Below are 13,947 nucleotides of genomic sequence, written 5' to 3'. Positions count from 1 at the left end.
GCATGCGCAGAGAAGTCCAAATTAAACATGATTTAATGACTCGTAAATGTAAGTACACATTGATGGCCTAAGACACAAAACGAGCGGTTTGTGTGAGATAACGAACAGTATTTATATCGTTTTACCTCTTGTAACCACAGCCACAAAGCACTCGCGCCCTCAGATCACTTGGACGTGGCTGTGGTTACAAGAGGTAAAAACGATATAAATACTGTTCGTTTTCTCACACAAACCGCTCGTTTCGTGTCTTAGGCCGTCAATGTGTACTTACATTTACGAGTCATTAAATCATGTTTAATTTGGACTACTCAGTGCATGCTCTTTGAGGTGGTGACCATATCCCTCCATTATATGACTGACTGACAGACAAGAACGGTTTGACCTAAAAATATCAAAATTGAAACTACCACGGAAACAAAGACACCAACATCTCGGATGCCCTTGACGTAAGCTAAAACATATCAAAAAATTATTTCAAAGTGAGCTATCCCTTATACAGAGAGCCTTGTGCCTGAGTCCGTACTGCAGTCTAAGCATTAATGAGATCATTTCGCTGGTACACGGGTGCAGTGCCACCCAAAATAATAAAAAAAAGGCATTGGCATCCAATGCACCGAGATCACTGTGTTCTCCAGTCTTTAGTGAGAACTTGCATAATCCTGCATGGTACAAAAAGCAGACAGCTCCATATGGGACAAGAGAAATGCCACAAAACGTCTTTATTTTGCATAGCAATTGTGCCTATCAGCAGACATATGCAGTAGTCATAAAACAACCTGATGGTTTAGATATTCCAAAAACATAAATCTGTCATACTCTAAATATCAACAGTGCTCTGGCCAAAAATTGGGTAAAGGCCTGACGTTGGTAAAACATTCCCTCATTGAAGCGAAGAGTTGCTGGTTTGCAGAATCAGTCGTCTACACGTATACGGCCGCGGTCATCCTCCCGTAAGCTGTGCATGGTCCACAGCTGCTCGCTGGGCGAGATTCCCGAATGACAGCAAACCTTGGCATGGGTGGCCAGGTTTTTCTGCGTGCTGAAGGTTCGGGAGCAAGCGAGGCACGTGTACACGCGCTCGCTGGAATGCACGGACGACAGGTGGCGGTTCAGGTCGGTGCGGTCGCGGAAGTGCTTGAGGCAGTACACGCACTGCATCAGCTTCCGCTTGAGGTGGATGGTCTTCTCGTGGCGGTCGGCGTTGGACTTGAGGGTGAAGCTGGCGGGACACTGCGAGCAGTGGTAGCGCGCCGGCGGAGGGTTGAGCGGGGACGCGGCCACTACGGGGCGATGGTGGTCGAGGCAGTCCAGCGAGAGGGCCATGAGCGAGAGTGTGTGGCTGTATTCGTGCTGTCTCAGTTGAAGCAGGCTGCCAAACAGTTGCTTACACAGAGAGCAGGCGAGCTCCTGCCGCCAGCCCGGCCCTCCGCCCTGCACCTCCGCCACACACACTCCATGCTTCTCCTCCACCATCTGATCTTCCTCTACAGGAACCTGGATGCGCTCCAGCCCTGAGAGAGAAAGAGAGAGAGAGAGGTGAGAGCTAACGCCAGGATGTCGGCTTATGCGATGTGAAAAAAGAACAGGCAGTCATGTGGCGGGGCCATCGGCGTCACACATACCTGCATTGTTGTTTGGATTGTCGTCTTCCTCTTTCATTTCCTCCTGTAATAATACACACAACATGCAAATCAACACTTGTGTACTTCTGATCCCAGGTCTGTATAGAGGTGTACTCCTGAGGCATGCAAGTTCATGAGGTAAAACACACAAACAGACACACTGGAAAACGAGGAGAGAGATGGGAGCCTTGAAGGAAAAAAGAAAAGCAAAGAAACAGTAGAAGCGACAGAACCCGAGACGCAAAAATACTCTTTAACCTGTGTTTTTTCTTGGGGCATTTTCCGTAAAATATATTTTATATATTTAATTATATGTGTGTGTTTGTGTGTATGTATATATATATATATATTAGGGCTGTAAAACGATTAATTGCGATTAATCGCATCCAAGAAATTTAAGAAATATTTTGACGCAAAAATACTCTTTAACCTGCGTTTTTTCTTGGGGCATTTTCCGTAAAATATAATTTATATATTTAATTATATGTGTGTGTTTTTGTGTATATATATATATATATATATATATATATATATATATATATATATTAGGGCTGTAAACCGATTAATCGCGATTAATCGCATCCAAGAAATTTAGGAAATATTTTAAGAAATATAAGAAATATTTAAGAAATGTAAGAAATATTTTTATATTTATTTAAGAAATATTTTCATGTATATACTGTATATATAGATTTATAAATAATTTATATTATATATAAATATAAATATTTTATAAATAAATAATATTTTTTTCTTAAATATACATGCATGTGTGTGTATTTATATATATATATATATATATATATATATATATATATATATATATATATAAACACACAGAAAATAATTATACACAGTGCACCCATATATATTACGTAAACACAAACTTTTATTTTGGATGCGATTAATCGTGATTAATCATTTCACGGCCCTATATATTATAATAAAAAATATACCTTTAAACAATTAAAAACTCCGAATAGGGTATTACATATAAAAATAATTCAAAATATGTATTTTCTGTAATTTAAATGCATCTTATTTTTGTGATTTTTAGATATGTTTACGAAAAAAAAAGGACAAAAATAAAGATTAGTATTTTTATACATAACACTGTTTGGTGAACAAACCGCAAAGATGTAATGGCTTTTCTACTATTTTTATGTTCGTATGCTATTATAATCATTCAACTTGGGTTTTTTTCTATAGCATATCCAACAGGTGGAGACAAAGAGAAAACCCCTGAAATGTAATATTTATTTATGAGGAGAGAGGTGTGTGTTTGTTTGGAAGGTGGAGGGTTACAGATCCAATTGTTTTTTCAACCGTCCTCTGAGATGCATCCAACTTGTATGTGGTGTATAGGTGTGGCCCTTCCCCCTTATTCTGGTCCCGCCCTCCCTTTGCGTAAGAGTGACATATTATGGTTTAAGCAAACAGATGGCTTGTCCACAGAGATGGTACAACTTCTTGGGGGGGAGGTCCTGCGAAACCAAATGCCACCTCAGCACACGGGGAGAATGCAATTTCCTGCTCACTCTCAAGAAAACAAAACCCAAAAACCAACCCTGCCCCTCTGCATTGTCCCTCTCTATTGATTTTTACCACCACCTGGATCCCCCTCTTATCAGAAGCTGCGGAAGTTGACATTTTATTCACAGAATGACAAACGCACAGGGTGCACTGAGGACGATAGACACCCTTAAGTCGGCCATTTTTTTGTTTTTGTTTTTCTCTGTTTTTTTTTCACTGGTTTGGGTGGGTGGGGGGGCATATGTAGAATTCTATGAAATGGTAAGATATTAAGATATTGGATATTAAGGCGTACATAACCCATTAGTCATTAGTTCTTGTTTCGATTACATCATTGGATAAAGACATAATGAACCCAACATTTCTGATCCATGTTTCTCAAGGAAAGAAAGAAAAAGCAGAAACATGAATTAAAAAAAGAAACAGAGAACATGTAAGAACAGAGCTGGCAATGCAAAAAAAGAAGAAGAAAAGCAACAAATCTTTGACAGAAATGTGACAGATTCTTGTATATACCAAGAGACACACACACACACACAAAGCTGAAGGATAAGTGGCCTATAGGGTGTTGTTGGACTTACCTCAGTGGGTGAGGCCTTCAGGGCCTGCTCCGCATAGAGCTTGTCTGGGGGGCCCCCAGACTGTGACGTACCGAGGGCCCCTGGGGGCCGCAGCACAGATGGCGGAGGCGGCAGTAGAAGAGGAAGAGGAGGAAGAGCAGACTGAGGAGAAGATGAAGATGCCCCGTGTTTGCTACCAAACAGGGCCCCTGGATGGTGGGAGCTGCTGCTGCCATTGGAGCAACGAGGCCCTGAGGAGCACAGGAAATGAGTCTCACCCACCTACTCTCAGACCAGCGGCCATCTTCCATACAGCAGCAGAGAGAGAGGAGGAGGAGGAAGAGGAGGAGGGAGGAGGGGGCACACACAGCCTTCATTTAGAACAGAGAGGGAGAGGAGGGACGAGATGAAGAGACCGGAGTGGGGTTAGGGCTTGGCCTCTCTCGCTCTGTTTTTTTGGTCCTCTCCATCCACCCACGTGCACCCACAAGGGATGGCTGTATGTGTGTGTGTAAGTGAGCCATAAAGAAATATGAAAGAAGAGGCTTTTAAATGATGGCGGAATGATGTTCTCTTCATTTTACAACCACATCGGGCTACTTGCCAGAATCCGCGCAAAAAGTTCAAACGTACACGAAATAGATTCGAACTGCCTTGCTCGGCAGACTCCAAGAGGAGCAAAGGTTCAGAGAAAAATGAAATATTTACACCAATTATATAATGTTAAGGGACAAATGTGACTTTTTTATTTGACTTCTTCGATGGATGATTTGTCTTGACTGTATAGAACAAAAAAGCTTTCATGTACAATAATTAGGCAAGTCAATTTAATGTGTTAAAGGAGTAGTTCACTTTTCAAAAAACGTTTGCTGATCATTTACTCACCCCCATGTCATCCGAGATGTCCATGACTTTCTTTCTTCAGTTGAAAAGAAATTAAGGTTTTTGATGAAAAAATTCCAGCATTTTTCTCCATATAATGGACTTCAGTGGGAACCAAACGGTTCAAGGTCCAAAAGACACTTTCAGTGCAAACTGCAAACTGTTCAAAGGGCTTTAAATGATTCCAGACAATGAATAAAGGTCTTATCAAGCGAAACGATTGTTCATTTAAAAAATAAATAACAAAGTTTAAGTTTATAAGCTCAAATGCTCACCTTGCTCTGTACTGTGATGCACGTTTGTGACTCTCCTGTTCGAACTCGTTCATCAAAACAAATAAATCTTTTTCCGCCAAGGAATAAATTGACTCAGAAAAAGATTTTTTCATTTTTGATGAATACATCACTCATCGTCTGGAATCGTTTAAAGCCCTTTGAACAAGGTCTTTTGGACCTTGAATCGTTTGGTTCCCATTGAAGTCCATTATATGGAGAAAAATGCTTAATTTCTTTTCGACTGAAGAAAGAAAGACATGGACATCTTGGATGACATGGGGGTGAGAAAATTATAAGTGAACTACTCCTTTAATTCAGTGCATAAATGTACAAAAATGACATGCTTAAAAAATATGAATCGTGTGTAATTCGGTCATAAGGAATTTTCCTAGCAAGTTTTACCTCTTGAAACTACTTTTCTTGACACTGTGATGGCAATGGACAAAGATGTCAGTCTGCATCAGACTCTTGAAAAAAAAAATAGTTTTTGTGGTTTACTTGTCTATCACAAGAATTTGTGTTACATTGAAACTCATTTTAATAACAAATATATTTCCTCATTAGACCTGTGTGCTAGATCTAAACTATATACACAGTCATATGAGCAGCCAGAATGTGCGCGATAGGTACTTTCAAGCCACGGTTTCTGAATGTTCATCTTGTTTTTCTACTTTTTTTTTTGGAGAAGAAGAATGTTTGTGGACTTCTGTTGTTGGGAATATGCCGGAGTTGCTGGTTAAGAGCTAAGTGGACAGATGCACATGCTCCAGTAATGCACAACCACGGACAGATTCCTGGAATTCTCCACTCCTACACCGTCACTCCCATCCAGCACACATCACCCCCTCATTTCTCTCCGCAATGTGTGCTCCAAACTCCCCGTCAATTAACAGCTATTGAAACCGAATGTATGGTTCGCATCTAAACATTAGTCCATTGTCATTCTCAACTAAAGTGCACTAGTAGGGTGCTTTGATGTATGTTGCAAAACTTTCCTGGAACTTATTCAGTGGTTCATGTAGGTTGTCTACAAACTGGAAGGTTGGTGGTTCAATCCCCAAGTGTCGAGGTGCCCATGAGCAAGACACCTATCCCCAACAGCTCCCGACGAGCTGGATGGCTGACACCGCCGTCGGTGTATGAATGAGTGAGTGAATGAGAGGCAAAACGTAAAGCGCTTTGGTGGCCATTGGGTCCGTGAAAGCGCTATAAATGCAGTCCATTTACCATTTTATTCGGGTATAAGTGAAAATGTGGTGTAGGTTTGAGTGATCGGATCTGGGGCAGCCATTTGACCTGATTACCACCAATAGATATTGTCCATTACAATAGATATTTAAACACTGATAACAGGCCAGGGTTTTGATCAAGCCTGCAAAGCTTTGTCTCATGGTTCGTTCACACCGGTCGCGAATAACGCGTCAGGCGCGAGTGATTTCAATGTTAAATCAATGCAAAGACGCATTAGGCGTGTAAAAAATTCCTGCGGCGCGAATGAGGCGTAGAGAGCGGCGCGGTAGACGCAAATACGCCTCATTCGCGGGTCAAGTTCGCGCGAATTGAGCGTCTGGCGCGTTAAGCGCAAATTATTTAGTTAGTGCTATTTGTGCATTCACGCGTTTGACGCGAATTCGCGTCTGCCACCCGAGTTGAAAAATCTGAACTTTGGCGTCAATTCGCACCGCGTTAAGTATCTGGATGCTTCAAAAAAATATTTTGTAATATGACTAAATGCCTGGTGTGGTTCTAATGCACAAAGCAAAAATTTTATCACTTAAAACTTTATTGGAATTATTCCTGAGTCCACTCGAGTTCAATTCAAAATATTTTTCATGATTATTAATGTATGTGAATAAAATATTTCTTTAAATTGATTGACACGCCCAGTGATTGTTGATTTTCTAGTGCGCAACTGCGCATGACAAATTGTAATAAAATTACTTTTAACACCACCTACTATGTGGTCGTTTTACCCTAAACTGATCATATTTTTTAAACTCTAAGTAAATTCAGTAAAAAAAAAAAAAAGGATTTCTCTAAGTAAATAAAAGTAAATTAGGTAATCAACCCTCACTGGTCTCGGTCTCGACTCGGACTCGACCGTCTCTGGTCTCGGACTCGACTCTCTATGGACTCGGTCTTGTCTCGGACTCGACCGTCTTTGGTCTCGGACTCGACTCTCTATGGACTCGGTCTTGACTCGGACTCGACTCTCTCTGGTCTCGGTGTCGACTCGGACTCGAGTGAGGTGGTCTCGACTACAACACTGCGAGACATGTTCATTTTGTATTAATTGTTATTTATTCCATATCTAGATTATATGAAATATTACTATAATGTAAAGACAACCAACAACATACATGTGCATAAATTCGTGTCTGGACGTGAGAAAGAAAAAAAATCACAGGACAGGTTAATAACTTTTGGAGGCTGGCTCTATTTATCATCAAAACAAAAATAAATGACAGATTAGGTGGATGAGGGCGAGGGTGATCCTCGCTCCGATGCGGGACAACAGGTCATCAAACTGGGCGCGAGAAAGGCGGAAGTACCGCTGACAGCGGCCGTCATCCAGCGCAGCTCCTGGATTGAGCAAATGGTGAAATTTGCCAAACGGATCATCTCCGAAGGGTCCGGTGGGCACAAATACGGCAACTATGATTCCCACGCCGCTGTTCTGCTCTCCAGAGCGGCGACTCTCTCGATGAATGCTCAATCAACATAAAAAGATGGCCGCCAACGGGTTTCGATTCTGATACGCTTAAATTTCGCTTCAAACTTTTGTTTTTATACGCGTCAATTTCGCTCTTCACGTGCGAATGGATTTAAAGTGTTCAAGCGTATCTAGACGCGGTAGGCGTGAATTTGACGCGCTATTCGCATCTGGTGTAAACGCACAGACAGGCTTTACTAACTTTCACCTCTCTCCTGGTTATCTAACACGTCCTTCGGTTGGTTTCCCAATCTAATGGAATCTACAAGGAGACAATTCTCATCTGAATGTAGATGAGAGGATACATGAAATCATTTCTACAGCTCATGATACACCAGACTTAGGAGAAACTAGCACAGGTTTACTGGCACACTGAGGTTAACCACCAGCTGCCATGTCTTTTCTGAGGGAAACGGTACAAACCTTCATGTTACGTTCCCTCGCTGTTTGTGTGGTTTGGAAGACACGCAACTCTTAGCACAATTTGTTACATGAGCTATGGCTGCAGATATCGCATAGTATGAATGAATCATTGTCATGTGACCTGGCTACCAGCGTCTGTTAACTTTCATTCAACTTTTCTCCCATGGCCGTATCTCCCAAATAGTAGTAGGTCATCCGGGTACTTTTCACATACTGTTTTAAGTATATTTTTTTACATACTACTTTTTTCATAATACTGTTTGCCTACTGTGTAGTAAGTTTCGGAAGCAGTTTATGTTTAGCATGGGCAGATCAAATACAAAACTGTCTGGCTACAACCCAACGAAAAAAAAGTAATGATCTATGAATTCTGCATAAAGAAAGCAGAGAAATAGCTCGAACTGCAGGACAGTTTTACCTTCATTAGCGAAGCATTTACACCCAACCAGGAAGGCACATGCTCAGCTCTAATTTAATGAAATTTCAGGCCAAAAATAACCAAACATTCAGCTCACTTCTGCTGAAAGCTTGCCAACTGGTGCACAATTACGAGCACCTTCATTTGAATTCCACCTTAGCAATTGAATATACTTGGTTCCAAATGCATAAAACATATCCAACTGTTCACCAGCATGTATAGCAATTTACACTGAAATTGCTCAGTTGGTCTATGTCAATACTTCAGAAATGTTTTACAATCAAGAGTGCTGATCTAAGCTTGGGTTGAGTTTGAGTTGATCCAATATCATTTTTTTTTTTTTGCATTGCTAATCACTATTTCTAAACATCTTGAGAAAATATGAACGTACATCACCAGATTAAAGTTGAGAGAAAAATAAAAAGGTATTTTAAATGTAGGCTAATAGTGCATATACTACCAGTCAAAAGTTTGAACACACAAACTTATAATCATACACTCTAAAAATGTTGGGTTGTTTTAACCCAACTTTGGGCCAAATATGGACAAACCCAAACTTTGGGTTAAAAAATGTATTTAAAAAAATGTAACCCAATGGCTGGGTTGTCCATATTTGACCCAAAGTTGGGTTAAAACAACCCAGCAATTTTTAGAGTGTAATTTTCCACATTTCACATTAATAGAAGTGATCAATGTATGTAATCATTACATACCTCCCATTTATCCATTTATTATCTAAAGTAATATTTTAATGATAATATAAATATATATAATCATTCAAATATAAACCTTTTGATTAAAAACATAGAGAAAAACTTGTAATGTAGGTGTGCTTGTTACACCTCTACAAATATGACAGTAAGGATAAATTCAGTAGGACAGAATACAGTATTAATATGGTATGAATGTATTCATAATCATAAACCCATTAACCCATATGCATTCTATCCCATGTTCTGTATAGTATTGCATTCGACTAGACTAGAGCATTGTATATTTTACCGTGTTGTAGTATGTGTATCTGTGTATCATTTATTCACACTGTATTGTTTGTGCTTTGGATTGCACATTGAGTGTGTAGTTTGTTCTTTGGAACAACTCAGTGTTTCCTAGTAAGTGTAAATTTGTATATTCGTACGCATGAAACCACACACACACACACACACACACTCCCCTGAGACTCTGGAAGTGGCGTTGAAGAGGACAGGTTGTCAGCCTGCTGTCAGTGTGTATAGATCAATGGAGAAGACAGGCACACACCTAAAGCAAGTCACACCACTAAACCTGACCCAGGATCAGGCAATAACACGCAATCTGTGTTAATCACAGCAGCCTGCAGGACGCAAGGGGACCCGCCGTGACCTGCTCGGCCCCATCAAATCAATTCCTTTCCCAGAGACTTCAACAAATCTACTTTGAAGTGTGTGAGAGGAGGGCGACTAGTGATCCGTCAGAGCGGGCACGGTGCGGTTGAGCGCTGTTGTTTTAGAGGGGGTGCAGAACCCCGAACAATCATTGGTTGATCGGTTACATATTAACGAGAGTCTGTGTTTGTGCCGACTTCAACGCACGTCCCTTCATGTGGAACATCCTCGAGATCTTCCGTGATTATGGTTAAATATTGAGATTCGATGAACAAAAAATATATAATGGATTTTCATATCTCTAATAAAATCACAAATAAATAAATCCATTTTTGGTCTTGCAGAGACACTTTATCCAAAAATGAAAATTCTGTAAGTATTTACACTCTGTCATGTTTCAAACCCACATAATTTACTTTCAAGCTTCAAAAAGGGCATAAAACACAGTACAATCAGGCAAACTTGTGCATTTCTAAAGCCGCATGTTAGCTATGAGTGACCAAATCTGGGTTTGAAATCAGTTTTGTGAATGAATTATTTAGCGTTTAGACCAATTATGTGAACTGGATTAATGGATCTATTAAGATCTGCCTTAAAGGAGAACTTGGTCAAATGAACCTTTGGTCTAATAACACATTGGCACCTAGTCGACCGTTCTCTGAGATTTGTTTTTAAGATAATCGAATGTAAAGAGTTTTATCTCTAAAAACTGTTTAGCGTATAATGCTAGTATATGGGGGCATATAATAAGTAAAAAGAAATCGCTAGTTTATACCACTAACAAGGGTCAAAATAGCCCCACACTAACACAGTAACATAATGAGGGTGCCTAAATACAAAACTAAGCATTGAGAACTTTGTAAGTGTACAGACCGTTTAATCTTTGAAAAACAGACTCGACAAGTCGAACCACGAACGACGGAGTTCTCCATTAAGTTTGTTCAGGAATCAGGCATTGCTACTTTCCGCAAGAATGTACCAAGAAGAGTAAAAGCAGATGTCATGATTTCTAGCAAATATTGACATTTATATTCCAAAAAAAAAAAAAAAATTGTAATCCAACCACATCATTTAGAGTCTATCCAATAATACACTGCAATACATACACTGTAAAAATGAATATGCTTTATTTGTGGCAACAGATTACAAGCAATATTATTAATTAAATTTAACAAATTAGAATTGAGTAATGATTAATCAAATTATTCCATAAAAAGTTAACCATTTAAAAGAGTTTTTCATGTAAAGTTTACACCAAAAAAATTAACAAAAATATCTCACTAACAGACAGATGTCAAAGATTAATTAAGAACTCTTTATTTTATATTGCCAACATTGATGACACCTGATGATAACAAGCAGAATCACTGAAGGAGAAACCTTCAAACACCGATCACCATAATGGTGACTTCAATTTACGTTTTTTTGGTTGTTGTTGTAAGTTTGAACTTTTAAGGAATTAATTTGATTAATAATTACTCAATTCGTTCAATTTACTTAAAAATATTGCTTGTAATCTGTTGCCACAATTTATTTTTTTTCATTTTTACAGAGTAATTAAAATCAATTCATGCACAACATTTTTTCTTGATGAATATCCTGTTTTATGTCCTACTAAACAGTAAAATGGTGACTTTAAGCCAGAAGTAAAGATCACAGGAACATTCTGCCAGTGCTGGTGGAGGGCAGGAGGATTCGTACATTAGCGAGATGATCAGATTAAAGCTCCTCTACGTTGTCTGTTAGCCAGAGTTTTTGGGAGACAGAAGCTCCTGTGGCGTGAGTGACAGCCACTGTGTTTCATCCTCAAGAGTGGCCATTAAGACTTAATGTAGTTCAGCAAACACACACTCTTGAGCCTGCCCTAAGGGTTTTAAGAGCAGGAGTGGTTCAGAGTTGTCCTCCCTCTCCTATTCACAAGACTGAACTTAAACAGACAAAAGAGACAATTACCAACCCAGGACCGAGAGAGAGAAAGAGAAAAGGAAACAAGGAGACACAAACTCTCAAAGGAATAAGCCAAAAATAACAACACACTCACAGACCCACAGACATTCAATGCTTTGACGAAGTGATCGGGTGTGGGCAAAGATTGGGTTTGGCGAACCCGGAGCTTTTATGAATTTCACTGCCATTCATAAAAGCTCTGGTGTTTTTGGAGGAGGTATTCTACCACAAAAATGCTACAACTCACACACACTTCACCAAGAGAACGTGTTGAGGGTATAAATATGTATGGATGCATCTAAATATGACAAACTACACTAGAAATTCTAGTTATTTCTCAGTTAGTACATTGTATTGAAGTACATTCAAATGTGAAATTCAACACTGAATTCTGTCTGCAACCATTTAAAATAGTATTTTTTTTATATCTAGAGTCATTGACTACACTGCAATGCAAACTATCTCTACAGGGAAGCAAACATTACATCATTTTTCACTGTCCCATCATAAAAAAGGAAGATATTAACACGCACACACACATACACACGTTGGGTTTCCATGTTCTATGCTGACTTTCCTTAGACAAACCCATCACAGAAAACTTTCCACACTTTTAGAATTTCATAAAACATTACTTAGTATGATTTATAAGCGGGTTTCTTCGTGGGGACCAGAAAATATCTCAACAAGGACACATTTTGGATATTGCCATCCTTGTGGGGACATTTTATCCCCATATTAGGGTTGGCCTGAACCACACACACGCACACACACACACACACTCACACATATGGAATTTCCTGAGAATGTGTATTATCAATTATCTAAATGTCAATATTTCATCATGCAATTCTGTTAATATTTAAGCATAACTGTCAATACTGTCTCCAGTGTCTCGTTAAACAAAATCTGGCGTTATATCATAGTCTCAGGTTATATTAAATAATCACACTATGAAAAAATATGATTTTTGTATGATACAAAAAAAAAAGAAAAGAAAAAAAAATAAATAAATAAATGTCTTATCACTAAGGGCTTGCAAGGAAAATCAGTTATGACTGTCTTTGAACATTGTATGCCCGGTTGTACTGTAAAATTCATACTGTGTGAAAAATAACAATAAAAATATAAATGATAAAAAGAAAAAATATGATGCCCCAAAGTAAAACAAAACAAAAAAAAAAACCTTGATAATCTCTAGGGCAGAGTCAACTAATAGGATTTATTAAGACACGGGGGTATGAGGTACACAAAGACATACAGAGAGAGTTCATATAAGAGAGTTTTCAAGCACTCTATAGCAAGAGCACAACTGTATAAGATTCTATAGAAACTCCAAGGTTCGTGGACACATAAAATACAACAGTGGGTCTTGAAGCACTCAATGACAGCTCATAAAGCCTTTACAATCCCAGCAGGAACAAAAGATCCTCTAGAAACATCAATGTTCACAGAGAAGACCTACAAAAACTCCACTACCACACACAGCCCAGCGGATAAGAACCTAAAAGTCCCTACAGGACCCTATGGTTTATGAAGACCAGTCGAAACCTATAGTCTTCATGCACCCGTAGAAGCACATCTACGGTCCCAGTGGGTTTCTATCAGAACCTAAGACTAAACTCCATGAAGGAGAGCAGTGAACCACAGTGTGACTTACGGGAAAGAGAGTGTCCTCCCTTGGGCAGGTATTCGAACAGAAGCGGGTTATCCTCTCCGAGCATCTCTGCCCCCAGAGACAGCAAGCTGTTCTTGCTCATGAGGGCAGCCCGCAGGTTGGCCACCGATCCCCCTCTCTCCTGGGACACGGCCTCGTCCCGCTCCCCGGACAGAAACACGCTGTCCCCCGCGCCGGCCTCCTCCTGCTTGACCAGGAGGTCCATGCGCTCGCTGCGGCTGTCCGACATGTTGGCTTCCGTCACTTCTGCACCTGAGAGGAAAGAGAAGGAATGTTGAGAAATGATCAAAGACACTAATATACACACGTTACAAGATGGGGGGTTGTCGACTAACTTGCAAGAACAGGTTCAGGCCTAGACCATTTTGTTTCTGAAAATGTGTAAATTCTTAGGACTAAAATGTTAAGCATAACTAATACGGATGTGTAAAAATGTCCATATTTTCCAATTAACTGGGACTTTTGTTTGAACAATACTGCAGAACTACTTAAAATCCTTGACTTGACTAAATCTTATGACCAGGTTATTTGA

The 13,947-nt window shown here is 39.7% G+C and overlaps 1 protein-coding gene across 5 annotated transcripts in view; it reads right to left on the bottom strand.

Annotated features, from left to right (window-relative positions):
• Window positions 1-380: 380 nt before the first annotated feature.
• Window positions 381-13,947, bottom strand: part of zbtb46 (zinc finger and BTB domain containing 46) — a 115,924-nt gene continuing 102,357 nt past the window's right edge. For 4 of the 5 annotated variants that reach the window (XM_089124157.1, XM_089124158.1, XM_039669939.2 and 1 more), the window contains 4 exons: window positions 13,398-13,667; window positions 3,737-3,966; window positions 1,623-1,665; window positions 385-1,511 (listed from right to left, as the gene is read on the bottom strand). In XM_089124157.1, coding sequence (XP_088980283.1) covers window positions 913-1,511; window positions 1,623-1,665; window positions 3,737-3,966; window positions 13,398-13,667 — 1,142 coding nt within the window. In that variant the 3' untranslated portion in view covers window positions 385-912. Of the gene's footprint in view, window positions 1,512-1,622; window positions 1,666-3,736; window positions 3,967-13,397; window positions 13,668-13,947 lie in introns of all 5 variants that reach the window. The other variant, XM_089124156.1, reaches the window with a different exon arrangement.

This window comes from Pimephales promelas, chromosome 20 (genome assembly GCF_988280905.1).
Source record: "Pimephales promelas chromosome 20, fPimPro1.hap1.1, whole genome shotgun sequence".
Lineage (NCBI taxonomy): Eukaryota > Metazoa > Chordata > Actinopteri > Cypriniformes > Leuciscidae > Pimephales > Pimephales promelas.
Note: the sequence above shows the minus strand (reverse complement) of the source record. Positions and strands in the feature narration are given on the sequence as shown.